A 21,667-nucleotide genomic window follows, 5' to 3' on the forward strand; every position below is an offset into this window, starting at 1 on the left:
GCTTGTAGAATGCTTGAGGCTAAAGAAAGGCTAGAAACTCACTCTGGAGTGAGTGTGGAAATATATTGGCCCTCGCCATCGTCAAAGTTGCCCACCCCTGATATACACAGTCAAATTCAGAGTGCTAAAACTAGCAGGGTGCATTTGTTGTAACCTTCACAGTACATCTAGTCTTCATCTTCCCAGTCTGTTTATACAGCACATACCAATATGTCCTCCCAATACAAAATATTCAATGCTTTTCCTCATGCAGAAACAAGAAGTCTACAAGAAGACCGTGCAAGCTCTCATCTACCCCATTTCTTGCACCACGCCACACAATTTCGATGTGTGGACCGCCACGACGCCCACCTACTGCTATGAGTGTGAGGGTCTGCTGTGGGGTATCGCTCGCCAAGGCATGCGGTGCACCGAATGTGGGGTCAAATGCCACGAAAAGTGCCAAGAGCTTCTGAATGCAGACTGTTTACAACGTGAGTATACCCCCCCCCCCTCTAAAGAAAAATCAATCAGAGGAGAAAGTAAATGTGTTAGAGATAGTATAATCTCTGCAAACACATCCTGGTTTAGAATGCTTGAGGCTAAAGAAAGGCTAGAAATGGAAACTCACTATGTCAACCTTGTGCTAATATTCTCTGCCAAGTATTCTCTGTCCAAGTACTACAGGTGTACTGCCCTCAGTCTGAATTCACGCTTTTAGTGCATGTTAGAATCTCTGTATACGGCCCGGGCGGCTGGCGTAGCCATCTGGGCACCTTGGCTGGTAATCCAGTCTGGCAGTGTGCCGCGGGTTCGACTCCCGATCCCGACGGCCTTTATCTCTCCCCATTTCCTGTCAGCCTACTGTCACACTGTCCCTCTAAAAACAAAATAATAATCTCTGTATACATTGCCATTTAGATTACTATACTATACTATAGCCTACTAAGCAATGTAATCGTTTTTGAGTGGTGCTAGCCACTCCTATTACGTGACTTTGTGTGTATGTCTGTGTGTATGAGCACGGATGAGCACGGAAGTACCACGCCAATACCGCTGGATGGCACTGTTGAGCAGCGCCTCACACACACACACAGAGGCCAGGGAGGAGGGCGGTACAGTACAGTACAGCACCACTCACTTCAGACGGGTCTGATTTTCTTTTTCTTTCTTCTTCTCTAGGCGCTGCTGAGAAGAGCTCCAAGCACGGAGCGGACGACCGCACGGAACACATAATCATGTCCATGAAGGACAGAATGAAGATCAGGGAGAGGAACAAACCGGAGATATTTGACGTCATCAGAGATGTGTTTGTCATCAGCAAGGCCATACATGGCCAGCAGCTGAAGACCATCAAGCAGAGTGTCCTGGATGGCACCTCCAAATGGTCGGCCAAGATTACCATCACAGGTGAACTGGACTGTCCGTCAGTCAGTGTACTTACTCTCTTTGACCTGGGACTGACGCAGGGCATTGAACACAGCCACCCATTGTCAAGTCAAGTCAAGTCAATTTTATTTATGTAGCACATTTAAAAACAACAGCAGTTGACCCAAAGTGCTTTCCAGAGAACAGGTAGGCCGTATTCTACGAAAACAATTAACAACAATAAACAATAACTTTTTAGCCAGACTAAAAAGGTGTGTTTTCGAGTTGCATTTAAAAATCTCCAGGGTGGGGCTAGCCTTGATGTGGAGTGGAAGATCGTTGCAAAGTGTAGGTGCAGCTACAGAGAAAGCCCGATCACCTTTGGTTCTCAGATTAGAAGTAGTAACTAATTGTAGTAACTAATATACAGTAGTAGTATACTACTAGTAATAGTATAGTATACTAGTGGTAGTAGTAGATCCGCAAATTTGAGTGTCATTAAAAGTGGATCATGTTAAAACAAGGTTGTTTACATCGGAGATTCTGATATGGGTTGATCTGTATTGTTTGCGCAAATTCCAGCTTTTCACCAGAGGAGAAAACTTTTTTTTCCTTCTTTTTTTCAAAATGAGTTAATATCACAGGCAGACTCTTCACATACTAGAGCATGTCTGAAATAAGTGTCAGGGCTGAAATTGACATGTAAATATGAAATAGATGCTTAAACATGTAGCTAGGTGTAATGTTGGAGACCACAAAAGTGAACCTTTCAAGCCTGTTTTCTCAACTCGCTGTTTTCTGCAAGACATTACTCTATAAGCCACATCTCCAAAACTAGTGGGCCAAACTGAACAACCAATATGTCAATTTGAAGCTATGATTCCCTGCTTTCATATGACATGAAAAAACGAAAATTCAAAAAAATCCAATGGCAGTCCCTCAGTCAAATTTAGTCACAATTTATAATAAATGCCCAGAATGCGTCTTTACAGTGCATGGTTTTTCACTCGTTTCACTCAGGGAGAAAAAAGAAAAAAAAAACACACGTTGGTTGGTTTCAATGTATCTTATTGTGCTATCCAGGGGTTCCCAAACGGTGGTGCGTGCACCTAACCTGACTCCGCCAGATGGGGCAGCAGAGAGTAGGAGGGGGGAACCCTGTGTACTCTGCTGCCCCATCTGGCGGAGTCAGGTTAGCGTGCACCCCTTGTGGTGCTCGAACGCAGGGTGCGTGACATGAAAAGGGTAATGGCGGTTTTATGGTGATATTTAACAGAAACGGCAAAATCCTGTAAAACACTGTTGTAAGGAGATGTATTACGCAGCTGTGGGAGTATACAGCAGCTGCATGTCTCTCACTGCAGTCATATTCTGTGATTATTTGCCATAATCATATAAAAAAATATGTATAATTGTTGGCCAAATACATATATAGAGTTGGGGGTGCATCAGCATCAGGTCAGGAGGTAACAGGGGGTGCATGGCCTAAAAAGTTTGGGGACGATGCTACTCACTGCTACGTGTCTTTTAAATTGCATTGTCTGTGATTTCCTTCCTTTTGATTGTCATTGTTTTTCCTGTTTCCGTTTAGTGATTTCTGCCCAGGGCCTTCAAGCTAAAGACAAGACGGGTTCCAGTGATCCCTATGTCACCGTTCAAGTTGGCAAGACGAAGAAGAGGACAAAGACCATCTATAACAACCTCAACCCGTCCTGGGAGGAGAAGTTCCACTTGTGAGTTTGACCACCAACCAATGTGGTTTTTGGCAGAAAATCTCTATTTTAGTTTTAGTCACATTTTAGTGACTAAAATAAATGTATTAGTGTTAGTCTAGTTTTAGTCGACTAAATGTCATAAGATTTTAGTTGACTAAAATGTATTTTGACAGGCCTTGATGCCGTCGTAATGGCTGATTTTACACTTGCTGAAAATAGCCGATCTACAAGCTTGTGAGCTTGTAGATCTGCTATTTTCAGCATGCAACCAAGTGTAAAATGACTTATACTGGATCTCTTGTCCACTAGTCCCTTCCTAACATTTGACTCTAGTTTGTATCTGTTGACAAAATTGTCAACATATTTAGTCTTATAGTTTTAGTCATCATAGCTTAGTTTTAATTTAGTTTCCATGTAGTTTTCGTCAGTGGAAAGGTAGCTGACGGACATTTTTCGTCTTGGTTTTAGTCGACATTAGGGACATTAGCCCCGGGGTCTTCTGGGCCAAGGGCTCTGTTCTTGGCAGTGGTTAAAGTAACTAAGTACTTTTACTTAAGTACTGTACTTAAGTACAATTTTGAGGTATTTGTACTTTACTTGAGTATTTCCAATTTCCAGTACTTTTTAGTTTTACTTCTACTCCACTACATCTTGGAGCCAAAATGTGTACTTTTACTTCACTACAATTATTTGAAAACTTTTGATTAGAAAACATACATTAACCACTTCAACCCTATACATTTCGGCCATTTGAAAATAGCCGATCTACAAGCTCGTAGATCTGCTAATTACAATAGATTTTGTACACATTTTGAACTTGTGAAATGGAACATTCTGCACAATGAGTACTTTTACTTTTAGTACTTTAAGTACATTTTGATGCAGATACTTTTGTACTTTTACTCAAGTACATTTTCAATTCCGCACTTTTACTTGTAACGAAGTAGTTCTAAATTGCAGTATTGGTACTTTTACTTAAGTAAAACAATTGAGTACTTTTTCCACCACTGGTACTTGGTCCCCTTTTCTTCCACTTTACACCAGAGGGTATCGGCCCTCAGACTTGTGTGTGAATGTATTACATACAATACACTTAACGCCTGCTACGGGAATGTATTACATACAATACGCTTAACGCCTGCTACGGGAATGTATCCTATATTACAATTGAACTGTGCCCAACTGTGCCCAAAAGCACGCACAGGAACAAAAGGCACCAGCTACTACGTCACTGACACGCTGCAACACGCTGCAACACACACTGCAACAACACACTAACACGACACAGCCTTACCCTCCGCGTCGATCCACGGCTATCTCCTCATGTCGCGCCGCACGGCCACACTCGACACCAGCCGCGTAAAAATTGTCATCGCACTGCCACTAAAGCCGGCTCCCGTCCACACTCGCAAACAATATCAATATCAATAATAAACACAAACACGCCACAAGCACCGACACCCCCGCCTAATTTGTTGCCACGTCTATGAAAACAAGCCCAGAAAAAATGCCATTCAACACGCTACTTACAACTCGCTTACAATTCGCGGACCTGGCAACACTGCATCCTGTTTTCCCATTGGCTACGGTTGCTTACAACACGCATTTGCACTGCATCTTGGGAGCAACACAGCTTAATGTAGGGGTCACCGATTGCTGTGCTACATCCCCCTAATGTTCTCACCACCCCGTTCGGCTGCACCACACACACTAACCTACAGAATTCTCCACATGCAACACAGGGCCCTTATTGGCTAGCCCCCTCACATGGCGATCCCCACGCTGCAAAACACAGGGCAGCCAGACACACACACACACACACACACACACACACACACACACACACACACACACTCATTCTAACTTGGATGGACAGCGCCGCGATTACATACACAGTTTACCATACGTCCTCTTCTGGGGGCCTGTCCGGCCAGTCCGGGTGGTTTTATACATTCCTTCAAATGTCCGGGGTTTCACACGTATCGCCTGTAGTGTATCGCTACGCTCACAGACCATTCACACCAATGTGTATTACAATGCACGTTCAATGGTTCGTAGTGGCAAAACACTGTGAGAGGTGGACTTTCAGCCCGAACCCCGGAATGTGTATTCTTCATAACTCTGCATGCGCTGCACGCTCACACCACTACCACTGGTCCCGACCGCAGATCAGAGAAAGGCTCGCTGGCTGCTCCGCTGTCTGCAGATAGACAGACAGCGGAGAACTATCTCATCATTGACATGCAGAAAAAGTAGGCTGCTGTTTTCTTAGCTTTGTGACTGACCAATGAGAAGCACATTGTATTGTCTGCAAAGGAACTATGTGTCTGTCACAAATACAAGTTCTGTCCTGCAAGCCCATGTCATGTCAACACAGACAAGGCAGCTGTGCGCGCGGTGAGTCCTGCAAATTATAATGACCCAATATTATTTCGTACAACCTAGCAAAGCATAACATATGATGGTTTGGAGAATAGGCTGGTCTCTCTTTTTACAACAGATAAGCCATTGCATACAGGTTCTCAAACTTCTTAATTTCAAGGACCCCCATAACTCTGAGAGTCAAACCAAATGGACCCATAACAGTCCCATTTCATTCCATTTCTACAGTATCACAGTTAACAGTTATACAACACTCCATTTGGTTACATTTGTACACTCTCACAGTTACAGACCTGTAAGGGTCCATTTGGGTCCATGTGTTACACTCTCACAGTTACAGACCTATAATGGGTCCATTTGGAACCCCCTCAAGGAACCATGAGGGTCCCTGGATCACACCTTTCACAGCCACTGCTTTAAATACATACATAACTAATACAGAGCATATTTGATCCATTTATTGTTAGGCTATAGATTCTTTTGACATCTCAATTTAACAGAACCGCCCACGCACGGCACATGCACGACGTGCACGACGTGCACGCGCATGAGCACATCCACATCCACATGCACGCGCGCATGTGTCCTTTTTGGTAATTCAGAATATGGTATGCCTACAGTTACAATAATGCAAACACGCCAATCGCACAAACGACTGCGTCGACACCTGGCGTGGAACAAACGGGACGAACCGAGGCGCATATATGGATAACAACAACACTACACGCGCGCGCGCGCACGCGCTGCAACACAAAACAGCTGCATACAACGCGTGTCACTGTGGACTTCTGTATCTGTGGACTTCTGTATCGCAACGCGGGGCAACGCAACTCTGGGATGAGCGGGCCGAAGGCCCGCGAAATTCTAGTTACATACAATACACTTAACGCCTGCTACGGGAATGTATTACATACAATACACTTAACGCCTGCTACGGGAATGTATTACATACAATACGCTTAACGCCTGCTACGGGAATGTATTACATACAATACGCTTAACGCCTGCTACGGGAATGTATTACATACAATACGCTTAACGCCTGCTACGGGAATGTATTACATACAATACGCTTAACGCCTGCTACGGGAATGTATTACATACAATACGCTTAACGCCTGCTACGGGAATGTATTACATACAATACACTTAACGCCTGCTACGGGAATGTATTACATACAATACGCTTAACGCCTGCTACGGGAATGTATTACATACAATACGCTTAACGCCTGCTACGGGAATGTATTACATACAATACGCTTAACGCCTGCTACGGGAATGTATTACATACAATACGCTTAACGCCTGCTACGGGAATGTATTACATACAATACACTTAACGCCTGCTACGGGAATGCATTACATACAATACGCTTAACGCCTGCTACGGGAATGTATTACATACAATACGCTTAACGCCTGCTACGGGAATGTATTACATACAGTACGCTTAACGCCTGCTACGGGAATGTATTACATACAGTACGCTTAACGCCTGCTACGGGAATGTATTACATACAGTACGCTTAACGCCTGCTATGGGAATGTATTACATACAGTACGCTTAACGCCTGCTACGGGAATGTATTACATACAGTACGCTTAACGCCTGCTACGGGAATGTATTACATACAATACGCTTAACGCCTGCTACGGGAATGTATTACATACAATACACTTAACGCCTGCTACGGGAATGTATTACATACAATACGCTTAACGCCTGCTACGGGAATGTATTACATACAATACGCTTAACGCCTGCTACGGGAATGTATTACATACAATACGCTTAACGCCTGCCATTTCTTGTTTGACAGTGAATGCCACAACTCTTCAGATAGAATCAAAGTGCGCGTGTGGGATGAGGATGATGACATCAAGTCCAGGTTGAAGCAACGCATGAAGAGAGAATCGGATGATTTCCTGGGCCAGAGCATTATTGAAGTTCGAACATTGAGCGGAGAAATGGATGTTTGGTACAATCTGGGTCAGTATGTTAAAAATGTTATCAAGTGCTTTAAAAAAAAGTGTACTGTACCTGGGGTATACACACACACGCACAGCCACTCAATTATTTTCTATTCACCTTTTCACCCCTTTATTATCACAAGAGTATATTTATTTTTTCCAAGCCATCATATACTGTTCAGGGAAATATGTTGTTGTTCTTTCTACTGGTGTAATTCTTACTGTGGAGCTGGCATGCATCACTCTGAAATTTGTGAGAAACTTTGTAGTTTGTTCAATTTTGGTTCAATTTCCCACATGGAAGTGCGTCAACTTTCAGTGGCTACATAATCCTTATTTTTGTTTTGTCTCTGCTTTCTGTTTTATGATGACGGCTGAGGGATAATATTTCTGACCATTGATAATATCCTTTTGGCATCCGATAATAACATATTAATGTGTTCTACTGTAAGTTTGTTTCCACTTTGTCTCATCACCAGTTGACTCGAGAGTACTGTGGTTAACGTTTCCAAGATGTCTGTGTTTTTTTGTTGAATTAATTATTAGCCTGAGTGAGGAGTCTGCTATAAACACAACATATATATATAGCTAGATAGCTATAAACACAACACAACACAGATATATATAGCTAGATAGCTATAAACACAACATGAGATCACGACACTGGTATCGGTATTCGGTATCAGTATCGGCTAACACAGAAATTGAGGTATCGGGATCGGATCGGAAGGAGACATCCCTACTAAATATGTACATTAATCATGGCACACCTTGAAGTGCTTGAAGGTACTGTGTGCACGTGTAACTACAGTACATCTAAGTAATGATATCCATATTATGTGCGCTCTGCTCTGTATATGGACAGTTTCTTTCTGTGTTTAACCCATCTGCCCTCCTCTCAAACTGCTTTCTCTTCTTGTTCTTTTCCCCATCCCTTCCTTCTCCTCCACAACCACATGCCTCCCCCACCACCCACACACACACACACACACACACACACACACACACACACCACTCTCCCTCCCCCTTCCTTTCACTGATTGGTGATCTGTGATTACCATGTACGAGCACTGCAGTCGGAAATCGAGCAGTGTGGTCGACACGTATAAATTACCACTAATAACACTGCTGTCGGGGCTAAATAGTGGGTGTGAGTCGGTGAGCCTTTCTGCTCCTGAGTAGCATGCTGGCTCACGTGTCTCCCCTTAAATGGGAGAGATATAGATATCCCACTGTTAACGTTCTTAGCTTACGTATGATTCATGATAACTACTTATGTGATGTGTTGCCATGCTTTTGTTCTTGCTTAATGTAAGTCGCTCTGGATTAACCCATTTAGACCTGAGGACGATTCTACAAATTGCCTTCTAAATCCTGACAGTTTTCTGAAAATCCCATGTTTCTATGTCAGTCGTTCTCAAACATTTTCATGTCAAGGGCCCCCAAAAATATATGCAATTGGCCGCCGACCCCCATCTGAAAATATGTTGTTCCAGGGACCCCCCAGAAGCAAAGATTTGATTTAAAAACGGTTTGCTCTGAAAGAATATATATATTCAAAGATTTGCGCCACATTTTCACGATTTTTAAAAAATAGCAGATCTACAAGCTTGTAGTGCGGCACTCGGTGCCGCGCTATGAGCTTGTAGATCTGCTATTTTTTAATAGCTAAAGTATAACATAATGCTTAAAACACCAACAGGGGTTCCCGCCCCTGTAAGAGCGTCTGCTAAATGCCTAGATTGTAAATGGGAGAGATACACACGGCCCCCCTCTCCCCCCACCTTATCAGCTGGAGGTGTTCTGTCAGTGTAACACAGGGTCTCCCGAGTCCCCCCCCCCTCCCCCCCAGCGCGGCCATCAAATTAGAAACACTGGTACTACAATAGAGCTGCCATAATAATAATAATAATAGTAGTGTAATTACCGCTGTGTTAACTGATGTGGTTTGTATCCTCCTTCTGCCTTCTGAGGCAAAAGACAGACTCTGATCGCAGTTATGAATCGAGAGGGCTACAAGCTTGTAGATCTGCTATTTTTGAAAAAAATTGAAAATGCGCCGCAAATCTTTGAATATATATTCTTTCAGAGCCAACGTTTTTAACTCAAATCTTTGCTTCTGGGAGGTCCCTGAAACAATTTTCAGATGGGGGTCGGCGACCGATTACATATAATGTTTGGGGTCCTTGACACGAAATAGTCTGAGAACCACTGACGAACCACTGACATAGAAACATAGGATTTTCAGAAAACTGTCATGATTTAGAAGACATTTTGTAGAATCTGGTCTCAGTCCTAAATGGGTTAAGTTGGACCTTTTTTTTATGTAGCCGTCTGTATAATATAGCCATGTGTGTAGATCAGCTGTGTAACTTGATGTGTTTTGTGTGTTTATCACAGAGAAGAGAACTGACAAGTCAGCTGTGTCTGGTGCCATTCGCCTCCAGATCAGTGTGGAGATCAAGGGAGAGGAGAAGGTGGCTCCATATCACTGCCAATACACCTGTCTCCATGAGGTATTGCACCCAGCTATGATGCATCTTTTCTAAGTGCATAAGAGTCTTTTTACTCCCAAAGTTTGTCCTTCCAGCTGCCAGGTTCAGTACATTTTCAGTAGACTCTTTCATGACTAAATATCTCATAGCAAATAACTGTGTGTTTGTGTGATTTTTATCTGGCAGATCTTCTTCTACAACTGTTCAACTATTCTTTCCAGTCTTTTTTTTAACCCATGTGTCTATCTATAAAATGCTTCACTTCACAAATCTGATAAAAACTAAACTTTGCGTGCGTTTGTCCTAGATCCTATTCAACCATTACACGGACCAAGGTATCGTGAAGATACCGGAGGCCCGTGGCGACGATGCTTGGAAGGTCTACTTTGACGAAACACCCCAGGAGATAGTAGATGAGTTCGCCATGCGTTATGGGATCGAGTCCATCTACCAGGCTATGACGTAAGAGACGACGTTGCTTGCTCTCGCTCACGCTCTGTCTGTCTGTCAAGCTGCACTTAATGTGACACAGCAGTTATGGTGTCCAGAGCCAATCTTGCGTAAATTTTCATTTCATTGTCAATGGCATTTCATGTTTGTGTTGCCACAAATTTACATCATATTTGAGGCACATATGTAAGGGATAATATCTGGCTAGGTGGTCATTGTCGGGAGATAATTCACCGACAGGGAGTTTAACCACCGAGGCTTATTACATGGCTAACTAACATAAATTAATACATTGACCCAAAACACAACAAAAAAAGTATTCCATAAGTTCGCGCTGGCTGCGTCTGCCGCTGCAGGGCTGCAGCACTGTCGGAAAACAAGGAAGTGAGTTGATCAAATAGAATCCATTTTCGGGTCCTGCTTCGTCTATTTCTCGCTCAAATGTTTAGCTGTAAATGACATTGTGTGTCACTAGTGTGTGTTTACATGGCTGTCATGTTGGAAACAGCAGTAAATCAAGCGGGGCGCAGCCGCGCAGCTGGTGCTCAGAGGGTTTGATTAGGCAGCGGTCTGTTATACAGCGTAGCGGTCATTATCGACACATAATTCACAGCTGAATTAAGCGATTGACCAATCAGAATCAAGCATTCAACCAAGCCATGTAATAAGACCTAATTTCTCCTTTCATTGTCAATGGCAAATATGAGACGTGTGGGGGCAAAAGCTGTATATAGGAGGGGCGCTAGCTACCAAAAATGGAATTCAATGGATTGTGCCCAAAGCCCAAATTTGGCATCATACGTCATAGCTACTGTACATCACAGGATGGCCACATGAAGTCTGAGATCCACATCGGAGTCACACTGTTCCAATTTGATCCCGGAGATCCTCAGGGTTTGATTTTCCTTCATCTCTATCGGCTTACTAGCTCCTTCCTCTCTGACTGCATTGTCCGTGTTGTCTGTCAAATGTACGTTAACCCCATTCCAACCCCTCCACACACACACACACACACTGCCCTCCTTCCTCTCCGCCGTTCTCATTTACAGCCATCCAGAGCTGTTGCCATTCCCCTATGGCCTTCAAATGAAGGAAAGTCAATTGTGAATGGGCTGAGGATGGATTTGTCTCAATGAAATGTCATACTGGATACAGATGCCTGTTAGCGGGTTGCTATCGCTCACACGAACCAGTGTTGTTTTCGTCGACTAAAACTATGACGAAAAATGTTCGGCGACTACCTTTTTTCACTGATGAAACTAAGCTATGATGACAAAAACTGAGACGGCATCAAGGCCTGACAAAATACATTTTAGTCGACTAAAATCGTATGATATTTAGTCGACTAAAACTAGACTAAACACTAAAACATTCCAGGTGACTAAAATATTCCGAAGACTATGACTAAACTAAAAGATTTTTACAACACTTGTTTCATTCGCGGAGAATGTAAACAGATTTGTAAAGCTTATTTCCTTGAGCGGTACTTCCGCCAAAATCCTGCTATACTTCCGCCAAATTCCAGCAATGCAATCTACAGCGTATAGGTCTTGCCCAGCGTGATTTGACAGGACACTACAGAGGACCAAATTCATGAGCCTGGTCAGTGTGTTCTTAACGTTAGCATCACAAAAAAATATTACCTCCATAATGATAAAGACTAATTCAAGTGTTGTGAGTAGATTAAAACATATTTAATTTCTTCACTAACCTAAATGCATCATAACACAAAGCTTCTTTGCATACATACATGGGGTAGAGTAAATCATAAAAACTCCTTAATCCTTGGCTAAAATGGCATTCACTATATGTAACAACTTATGCTTTAACTGATTTTAGGTACCAAGAAAAGCGCTATTATTTAATTGGATGTATTATTATTATGGATGAACAAAATACCTTGTATCTTCACGTTTTATTTTGCATAAATAAAAAAAAATCACACCTGTGTGAGGTGAGTGGCGCTCTTGTCGTCATACATCAACTCATTCTGGCCAATCACAATTTGCGTCCTCACTTTTGTCTTCAATGTTTGTTTACACAAACCCAAAGCTGGACATAGGGGCTAGCGCCCCTCAAAAATAACAAAGTATTAAAAATAGTGTGTAACTATCACAATACACTCTGGTTATTTTATTACCTGAAATGAATGCTTGGGACATTCGGTGGGTTTCCACCGACGGCGACGAATCGTTCCTCAGAAAATTATGGATATGAGCATCGCGCCTGTCACCGACATGCGCAAAGCAAGTTCAGTCAGGAAACTCGGTGCAGTCGCCGGCTGCCGTTCATTGGGCATCACGTTATCATTCACATGATTCACTTCATCCAATCACACACTCATTCCATCTTCATACCGGCTATTTAAACTGGAAGTTTGCACTGCTTGCTTGTTGCGGCACACACTGTTACTGCTGCGCTGCTGTCTGCTTAAACGTTTGCTGCGCACCCTCCTCCACCCCCAGCTACCACCTGTCTCACCCTCCTCCACCCCCAGCTACCACCTGTCTCACCCTCCTCCACCCCCAGCTACCACCTGTCTCACCCTCCTCCACCCCAGCTCCCACCTGTCATTTTGGATCTTGTTTAGGTACGGGGGGGATTCGGAGTCCCTATGGTTGGGGACTGATGCGCTTGATCCGAGTACCTAAAAAGCAGATCCAATTCATCGCCAAACCAAAATAAATTGATATTCAATACATATATATTTCATCCATTCATGAATCATGAGTTGTCCTGACAGAACTATGGCTTTCATCTGTTCAAATCAAATTCATGCTGGTCTGCCGCAGGACACAGCAGGACTGATGCGCACATCGCCGGTCTACTATGACATTAAAAGGGTTTGTTCGAGTACATGACCATTGTTTCTTCTCGTCCTCTCTTGTTTCCAGGCACTTTGCCTGTCTGTCGACTAAGTACATGTGTCCCGGGGTTCCTGCTGTGATGAGCACCCTGCTGGCCAACATCAACGCCTTCTACGCCCACACATCTGCCTCCACCAGTGTGTCTGCCTCCGACCGGCTTTCCGCCTCCAACTTTGGGGTTTGTACAGTCGTGTGGGGCACAGAAACACATAGACATACTGTGTGTGTGTGTGTGTGTGTGTGTGTGTGTGTGTGTGTGTGTGTGTGTGTGTGTGTGTGTGTGTGTGTGTGTGTGTGTGTGTGTGTGTGTGTGTGTGTGTGTGTGTGTGTGTGTGTGTGTGTGTGTGTGTGTGTGTGTGTGTGTGTGTGTGTGTGTGTGTGCGCGCATTAAACACATACATGCACGTACAGTATGGTGTATACATGATACTGCTGTACATACGGTACACAAACATGATATGATTAAGCTTGCTTTGTCTGTATTTGCCTACTGCATCTTTCTGTCCCTGCATTTTGCACACACACACACACACACACACACACACACAGTGCCATAATCCTCTTTGTCTCCATAGACTGCAACTGTTTATGGTCTGACTGACCATTCAGCTTCTCTATCCCCTCATCATTCCCCAACATGTTCTATCTCCCTCATGTTTTATCCTCTTTCCACCATTACAGAAAGAACGCTTTGTCAAACTGTTGGACCAGCTGCACAACTCCCTGCGCATTGACCTTTCCACTTACAGGGTAGGATTTTGATTGGTTGAACTGAATAAATAACTGCATGCTGCCACCCTTTGATGGCATTATTTTCCCAAAATGTCCATTGTTGCTTTCAGACTAAATTCTTCCAACTCAACTTCTTTATGCTTAACCTAGTTTTTCCTTGTCTCACACAGCTTGTTGTTGTGTTGGCGAGTATAGTGAAGTGTATATTTTCATTAGAATCATGTTTTTTTGGGAAGGGAGGGAGAGGAAGGAGACTGTGAAAGAGAACTTATTTCACCCATGCAATAACTCAGCCAAAACCTGAATACGCTGATCAAAGCAGGGAAGCTGATAACATGCCATGAAGTTAGGGTTACTGGCTGCTGAGTGCTGACAGCTGTTTGCAATACATTAATCAAACAAGAACAATTTAAATAGCTCAACACAACCAATTTTGAAGTGTTTTAACAACAATACCCCTTTTCAATGACAACTGCCGTTTCAAAAGTATTACACTCCCTGTCGCAAGCACACCTGATGCAAATGATAAACTAATCTAGGGCTTCATCAGCCTCGGAGACTGCAGGGCCCTTTTGTAAACTAGCCCCTCGCCACTCGCCCTACACACTTCCACTCGGTTTGAGCATTGATATATAAATAATAGAGATGGCATCCAGTGCCGTCTCTAGTATTACTATTTATACATCTATGCTCAAACCAAGTGGAAGTGTGTGTAGGGCGAGGGGCTAGTTTAAAAAAGGGGGCAGGCGTTTTGTTTTCAAAGGAGAAATAAAAATCACACCCGTGTGAACTGAGTGGTGCAGGGTCTTATATAGTCTGATCAGCTATGTCAGTGACGTCACATACTAACCATAGCAACCATGCTCGTTTTTTTGGTTGCTAACCATAGCAACCATGCTCGTTTTTTTGGTACGAACAAACACGGGTACACGGGTACAAAGCCAGTTGTTGGAGTGGTTTGCACCACTCAAAAACACCTGGGTGTGACATGCATGAGAACTGGCATACGTCATATTTTCTCTAACCAATAAGAGTGCAGAGGGGCGTCACTCCAAATGCGGTGACGTCAGTGTTCTCCGCTGTGTAATCGGGAGCTGAGGCGGGGGGTGGGGAGGAGGAGGGAACGTAGGTCGGTGAACCAATAGGAAGTCGCCCAGCGGAGATGGTTCCGCCCCTCTATGCCCAGAAAAGCACAGGTCTCTTTCAGGGCTGTGGCTTCATTAGTTGCATCAGGTGGGCTTGAGATAGAACACACCTGGCCTAGTATAGATACTTTAGCTATAAGGTTCAGTTGAAGTTTTATTGCATGATAGAAATATGGCTAAGTCAAGAGAATTGTACAAAAAGTTGAGAGAAGAGATAATTTCATTGCACAAAAAGTTCAAAGTTAAAGGAACAGTGGCTACACTACCTAAACGTGGCCGAAAGAGAAGAGTGTCAATGGCTGCCACCAGATTCTTGAGAAGGCAGGTGGTGAGTGACCAACGAATCTGCAGCAAGACGTTGTGACAACAGGCAGGCACCAAGGTTTAGGTTTGCACAGTAAGGGGAGTACTAGCACTGAAGGGCTCCATGCCCCAACTAGGATGCAAACACGATATACACAAGAATATTAGTGAACTGGAGGCCATACATCTTGTTTGCATCAGTTCATAACAGCAAAAGGGTGCTCCACTAAGTGCTAAAGATGCTTGTCATGAAGGGACGGCAGTAGTTATTGAAAGTGTCATTTTGTGCTGAATTTGGAGAAACCACTGCAAAACAGCATTTGCCAATTTTGCCTTTATATACTTTAAGTCGTTTTACAAAGACCAAATAGCTTAAAGTATTAAACAAAACTAACAGAAAAACAATAGCTAAACTAAAATGGTTAATATTAGGATGGTAAAAAGGGAAATTAGATTAAAGTGGAGACTGAAGAGGTGCTTCTGTAATCTGTATACATACTTCCCCCTTGCTCTCCTGCTGTAGAACCACTTCCCAGCCAGCAATAAGGAGCGCCTGCAGGATTTGAAGTCGACCGTCGACCTTCTTACAAGCATCACCTTCTTCAGAATGAAGGTAAGGTCATCATATACTCATATTTCCACAGTAGATTGTTCCTCGATTCTGTCCCCACATGATCTTGCTCTGTGTCAATAATAATTGCACCTGCCAGCCTTAATGACTTCCTGATTTGAACAGTAGATCATATTAGTTCTCTAGCAACAGTACAAAGATGCCAGAGGAACAGTTTTGGGGAAACCCCCGTCAGGGTGGAAGAGATGACATAGGGAATCCTATCCTCCAGATTCAATATCATCAGAACTAGTCACTACCAGCAAATGTAATGAGTTTGCATCATTTTTTAACCACAAGATTCAAGGTATCAGGCATGCTGCTAACTCCTCTGTGTCAAACGCGGCCATCTTATCACTACCACAGACACACAGAAACAACATGGTATTTATGGTGCAATTTTTCTATTGATGACAAAACACTTGAAGATGTTGTCTCCAGTTTGAATTCATCTACTTGTTGCCTTGATGTTTTACCCACTAGTTTTTTCAAAGCTGTTTTGGGCAGTCTGTTGAAAAAACTAGTAAATATTGTAAATGATTCTCTTCAATCTGGTAATTTTCCTGAGGACCTGAAAACTGCAGTTGTCAAGCCTCTCCTTAAAAAGAGGAGCCTTGATGCTGCTGTGCTGAATAATTACCGGCCGATATCAAATTTACCCTTTATAGGTAATATTATTGAAAAAGTTGTTCATCAACAACTTAGTCGCTTTTTACTTTTAAATAATAGTTTTGACAAGTTTCAGTCAGGATTTCGGCCCAATCCTAGTACTGAGACTGCACTTGTAAAGGTTCTAATTGACATTCGGCTTAACACTGATTCTGCCAATGTCTCTGTTCTTGTTTTGCTGGATCTTAGTGCCGCGTTTGACACTGTGGATCATTCAATATTATTACAAAGATTAGAGCACTATGTGGGACTCTCTGGAACTGTTATTCAGTGGTTCAAATCTTCCCTTCAGAATAGAAAATACTTTGTCTCTATTGGAAACTGTGTGTCCAAACAGATGGCTATGACCTGTGGGGTTCCACAGGGGTCAATTCTAGGACCCCTCCTATTTAATTTATATATGCTTCCCCTAGGACAAATAATAAGCAATAATAAAGTAAATTACCATAATTATGCAGATGACACGCAAATCTACATATCAGTTACATCAACTGACTATGGTCCTGTTGATTCCCTCTGTCATTGCATTGAGGAAATCAATGAGTGGATGCGGCAACATTTTCTTCAATTAAATAAAGATAAAACTGAGATCATTGTTTTTGGACCACAGAAACAGAGACAGAGTGTAATTTCTCACCTTGAATCGCGGTTCTCTTATACCCAAGAGTCAGGTGAGAGATCTTGGTGTTGTCCTAGACTCAGATTTAAATTTTAACAGTCATATCAAAACTGTAATTTCATCTTATCATCTTATCACCTTAAAAATATCTACACTTATACATGCTTTTGTTTCCAGTAGACTCGATTACTGTAATGGTCTGCTCACAGGACTTTCAAACAAAGCTCTTCGTCAACTCCAACTGATTCAGAATGCTGCTGCTAGAGTCCTGACAAAAACTAGGAAATATGACCATATTACACCAGTTCTAAAATCCTTACATTGGCTACCAGTGTCCCAGAGAATTGATTTAAAAATGTTGTTACTTGTCTATAAATCTGTTTGTGGCTTTGGGCCCAGCTACATCTCAGACATGCTGGAGCCATATGAACCCTCTAGAACCCTCAGGTCATCTGGGGCTGGCCTACTGATAGTTCACCCGATAGTTGGAACAAAACATGGTGAAGCAGCATTTCACTATTATGCACCAAAAACCTGGAATAATATTCCAGGTTACATTAGGAAATCCCCAACCATAGCCATTTTTAAGTCCAATTTAAAAACGTATTTATTTAACATTGCCTATCCCAGTGATGTCTAATAACAGCTAGGTCTTGCCTGGGCTTTAAATTAGCTGTGTTTTCAGTTTCTATTAAAGGTGGGGGTATTTGTTGTAATGTATATGCTCCTATATCTTATTTTAATTGTATCTATTATAATCTGTATTCATTTTAAAGTGCACTGTTGCACTCTGTATTTGTTTTTATCCTGTAAAGCACTTTGAATTGCCTTGTTGTATGCAACTCTAGATTTTTTTATAATGGGATGAATCTAGAGTTGCAATGCCCTCCATTGACTCCCCATTCATCCTATTTGCGTTTGCGATCTGCTTGTATTAAACGACAAACTCACCAACATTGCAGCTCTAGACCAAGCTTGAATTATCCTCTTTCAATCTGCTGAGCTTTTGTGTCAGAAAAATAATCACTTGAAAGAGGATAATTCAAGCTTGCCCTACAGCTGCAATGTTGGTGAGTAACGCAAATTGGATGAGTGGGGAGTCAATTGAGGGTATTGCAACTCTAGATTCATCCCATTATAAAAGAAATTGCGGCTAGGGTTGTTTCGACTATTACTGTATATTACTGTAGATGGCACAATATTCCCCAGTACAATATCTTTCTGCTAAAAGTGTTAAATAGCTATATTCCGATAGTCATTGCGTGTTTGTCTCTCCAGGTCTTTAGTAAACAGAAAATTCATTTTCAGGTTATGATACCAATTTCATTCAATCCGGAGGCGAGAACTCGGTAAAGCCTGTAAGATAAACAAGTGAAATTGGAAGTAATGAAACCAAAACATTGGCAGACAAAATTAGAACTGGAACACGTTATAAATTATAATAATAAATGGGTTCTCTCTCCTGATTAGATTAAATTGGTGCACCACCTGCAAATGTATTTTCTGTTTACTATCTTATTTTTCTGAGATCATTAAAAAGCACAGCAACAATTCACGCATGTTATTTGCTACATTTGACAGACTGACTAATCCTCCAGATTCAATATCATCAGATAGTAAGGGCACCTATCTGGGAACTAAATCGTTACCAAGAAATTTCTTCACCAATGTGTTTCTAAAGGTGTCTAATAACATGTACTAAAAGTTTGAAATTCAACTCCTGTGGGAAATTGAGTTTATTAGCATAATATGTGACCATACCCATAACATCCTATATAAGGCAAAAAAGTCCAAATTTCATCATTCTTTAAGTAGCATGTGACATATGAAACTAGGGTGATTTCATGATTCTGAATCCATTCCAAGCATTAGTTTTGCACAAAAAACACTCCTTGGGCTAAATTAGACCATATCCACTTGACCAAATATGCTGACCTCATCACGTTTGTGTGGCCGTTTTCCTCCCAAGGAGTGTTTTTGTGCAAAACTAATGCTTGGAATGCAAACACCCTAGTTTCATATGTCACATGTTACTTAAAGAATGATGAAATTTGGACTTTTTTGCCTTATATAGGATGTTATGGGTATGGTCACATATTATGCTAATAAACTCAATTTCCCACAGGAGTTGAATTTCAAACTTTTAGTACATGTTATTAGACACCTTTAGAAACACATTGGTGAAGAAAGTTCTTGGTAACGATTTAGTTCCCAGATTTTCATAGATTTCTCTTACTAAGAACTAGTCACTACCAGCAAATAAGCAAGACCTAGAAACACTTATACATGCTTTTGTTTCCAGTAGACTGGACTACTGTAATGGTCTGCTCACAGGACTTTCAAACAAAGTTCTTCGTCAACTCCAACTGATTCAGAATGCTGCTGCTAGAGTGCTGACGAAAACTAGGAAATATGATCATATTACACCAGTTCTAAAATCCTTACATTGGCTACCAGTATCCCAGAGAATTGATTTTAAAATGTTGTTACTTGTCTTTAAATCTGTTTGTGGCTCTGGGCCCAGCTACATGTCAGACATGCTGAAACCATATGAACCATCTAGAACACTTAGGTCATCTGGGGCTGGCCTACTAATTGTTCATCCCATAGTTGGAACAAAACATGGGAAAGCAGCATTTAACTATTATGCACGACAAACCTGGAATAATATTCCTGGTTACATTAGGAAATCCCCAACCATCGCTGTTTTTAAGTCTAATTTAAAAACATACTTATTTAACATTGCCTATCCTCCTAATGATGTTTAATAACAGCTAGGTCTTGCCTGGGCTTTTAATTAAAGGTGGGAGTATTTGTTCTAATTTATATGCCAATTGTGTAATGTTATCTTACAGTATTTAATTGTCTATTGTAATCTTTGTTTATTTTTTAAGTGCACTGTTGCACTCTGTATTTGTTTTTATTTCTGTAAAGCACTTTGAATTGGTGTATGAAAGGTGCTATATAAATAAAATTGCCTTGCCTTGCCATGTGATGTTTTTGTTGGTATTCTCAATGGTCACTTACCTCCCTCTGGTGTTCAGGTCCAGGAATTACAGTCTCCACCCAGAGCCAGCCAGGTGGTGAGGGACTGTGTGAAAGCCTGTCTCAACTCCACCTACACGTACATCTTCGACAACTGCTATGAGCTCTACAGCAGACAGTACCCTCCTTTGGACCATGTGAGTCTTATCGGGAGCGTTATTACATGGTGAAGTATGCATATATGGACTAACCAGTGTGGTTTTTGGCAGCAAGTTTTAGTCCTAGTCTCTTGAATCGTTTTCATTTAGTTTTAGTCACCTGGAATGTTTTAGTGTTAGTCTAGTTTTAGTCGACTAAATATCATAAGATTTTAGTCGACTAAATCTACAGGTGATTTAGTCGACTAAAATGTATTTTGGCGGGCCTTGATGCAGTCGTAATGACACGCGTTGTGAGCTTGTAGATCTGCTATTTTCAGCATGCAACCAAGTGTAAAATGACTGGATCTCTTGTCCACTAGTCCCTTCCTAACATTTTAGTGTAGTTTTTATTTGTTGACAAAATCGACTTAAAATCGATTTAGTCATGGTTTTAGTCACCATGGCTTAGTTTTCATTTAGTTTTTATGTAGTTTTCGTCAGTGGAAAAAAGGTAGTCGACCAACATTTTTCGTATAGTATTAGTCGACGAAATCAACACTGGGACTAACGGCTGACGGGATGTTGATGTCTGCAACAATAGAGCGTCGCAGTCCCGCCCCCTACCATGGACCAGGAAATGAATCCCAATGCATTTTTCCCATAGACATTTCAGAAAGTATTTATTTAAAGACTCTTACGCCACGGACAAAGCCAACTCGAGTCGTGACAACTCATGACAACACAAACAATATTTTGGACCAAACAAATAATTACAAAGAAGAAAAACAACAAGTTTTTTTTCGGCCCCAAAAATTTTGTTTGTTTGTCATGATTTGTCACGACTCGAGTTGGCTTTGTCCGCGGCGTAAACGTCTTTAAATAAATACTTTCTGAAATGTCTGAGGAAAATGAACGGAGAATCATTTCCTGGTCCATGGTAGGGGGCGGGACTGCGACGCTCTATAGACATGTTAAAGCGATCTATGAATGAGCCTGACTGTTGGGTTTCTAATGCAGAACAAGTCCCCAGAACTCCCTCTGGAAGAGCAGGGGCCCAGCGTCAATAACCTGGACTTCTGGCCCAATTTCATCACGCTCATCGTCTCCATCATCGAAGAAGATACGAACTCCTACAGCGCTGTGCTAAACCAGTTAGTAAATCAGCTACACTCAAAACACACTACACCAAAACACCATGACTAATTATTATGAGGAAAGATTATTTTTAACAAAT

At 42.0% G+C, this 21,667-nt stretch overlaps 1 protein-coding gene across 1 annotated transcript in view; it reads left to right on the forward strand.

Annotated features, from left to right (window-relative positions):
• Window positions 1-21,667, forward strand: part of unc13bb (unc-13 homolog Bb (C. elegans)) — a 124,744-nt gene that overhangs the window by 76,314 nt on the left and 26,763 nt on the right. Inside the window, exons 14-24 of the mRNA XM_079524548.1 lie at window positions 254-473; window positions 1,162-1,389; window positions 2,939-3,080; window positions 7,268-7,437; window positions 9,819-9,934; window positions 10,221-10,375; window positions 13,258-13,408; window positions 13,912-13,980; window positions 15,934-16,023; window positions 20,353-20,490; window positions 21,451-21,584. Of these exons, the coding sequence (XP_079380674.1) occupies window positions 254-473; window positions 1,162-1,389; window positions 2,939-3,080; window positions 7,268-7,437; window positions 9,819-9,934; window positions 10,221-10,375; window positions 13,258-13,408; window positions 13,912-13,980; window positions 15,934-16,023; window positions 20,353-20,490; window positions 21,451-21,584 (1,613 nt within the window). The remainder of the gene's footprint in view (window positions 1-253; window positions 474-1,161; window positions 1,390-2,938; window positions 3,081-7,267; window positions 7,438-9,818; window positions 9,935-10,220; window positions 10,376-13,257; window positions 13,409-13,911; window positions 13,981-15,933; window positions 16,024-20,352; window positions 20,491-21,450; window positions 21,585-21,667) is intronic.

This window comes from Electrona antarctica (assembly GCF_951216825.1).
Source record: "Electrona antarctica genome assembly, chromosome: 16".
NCBI classification, from domain to species: domain Eukaryota; kingdom Metazoa; phylum Chordata; class Actinopteri; order Myctophiformes; family Myctophidae; genus Electrona; species Electrona antarctica.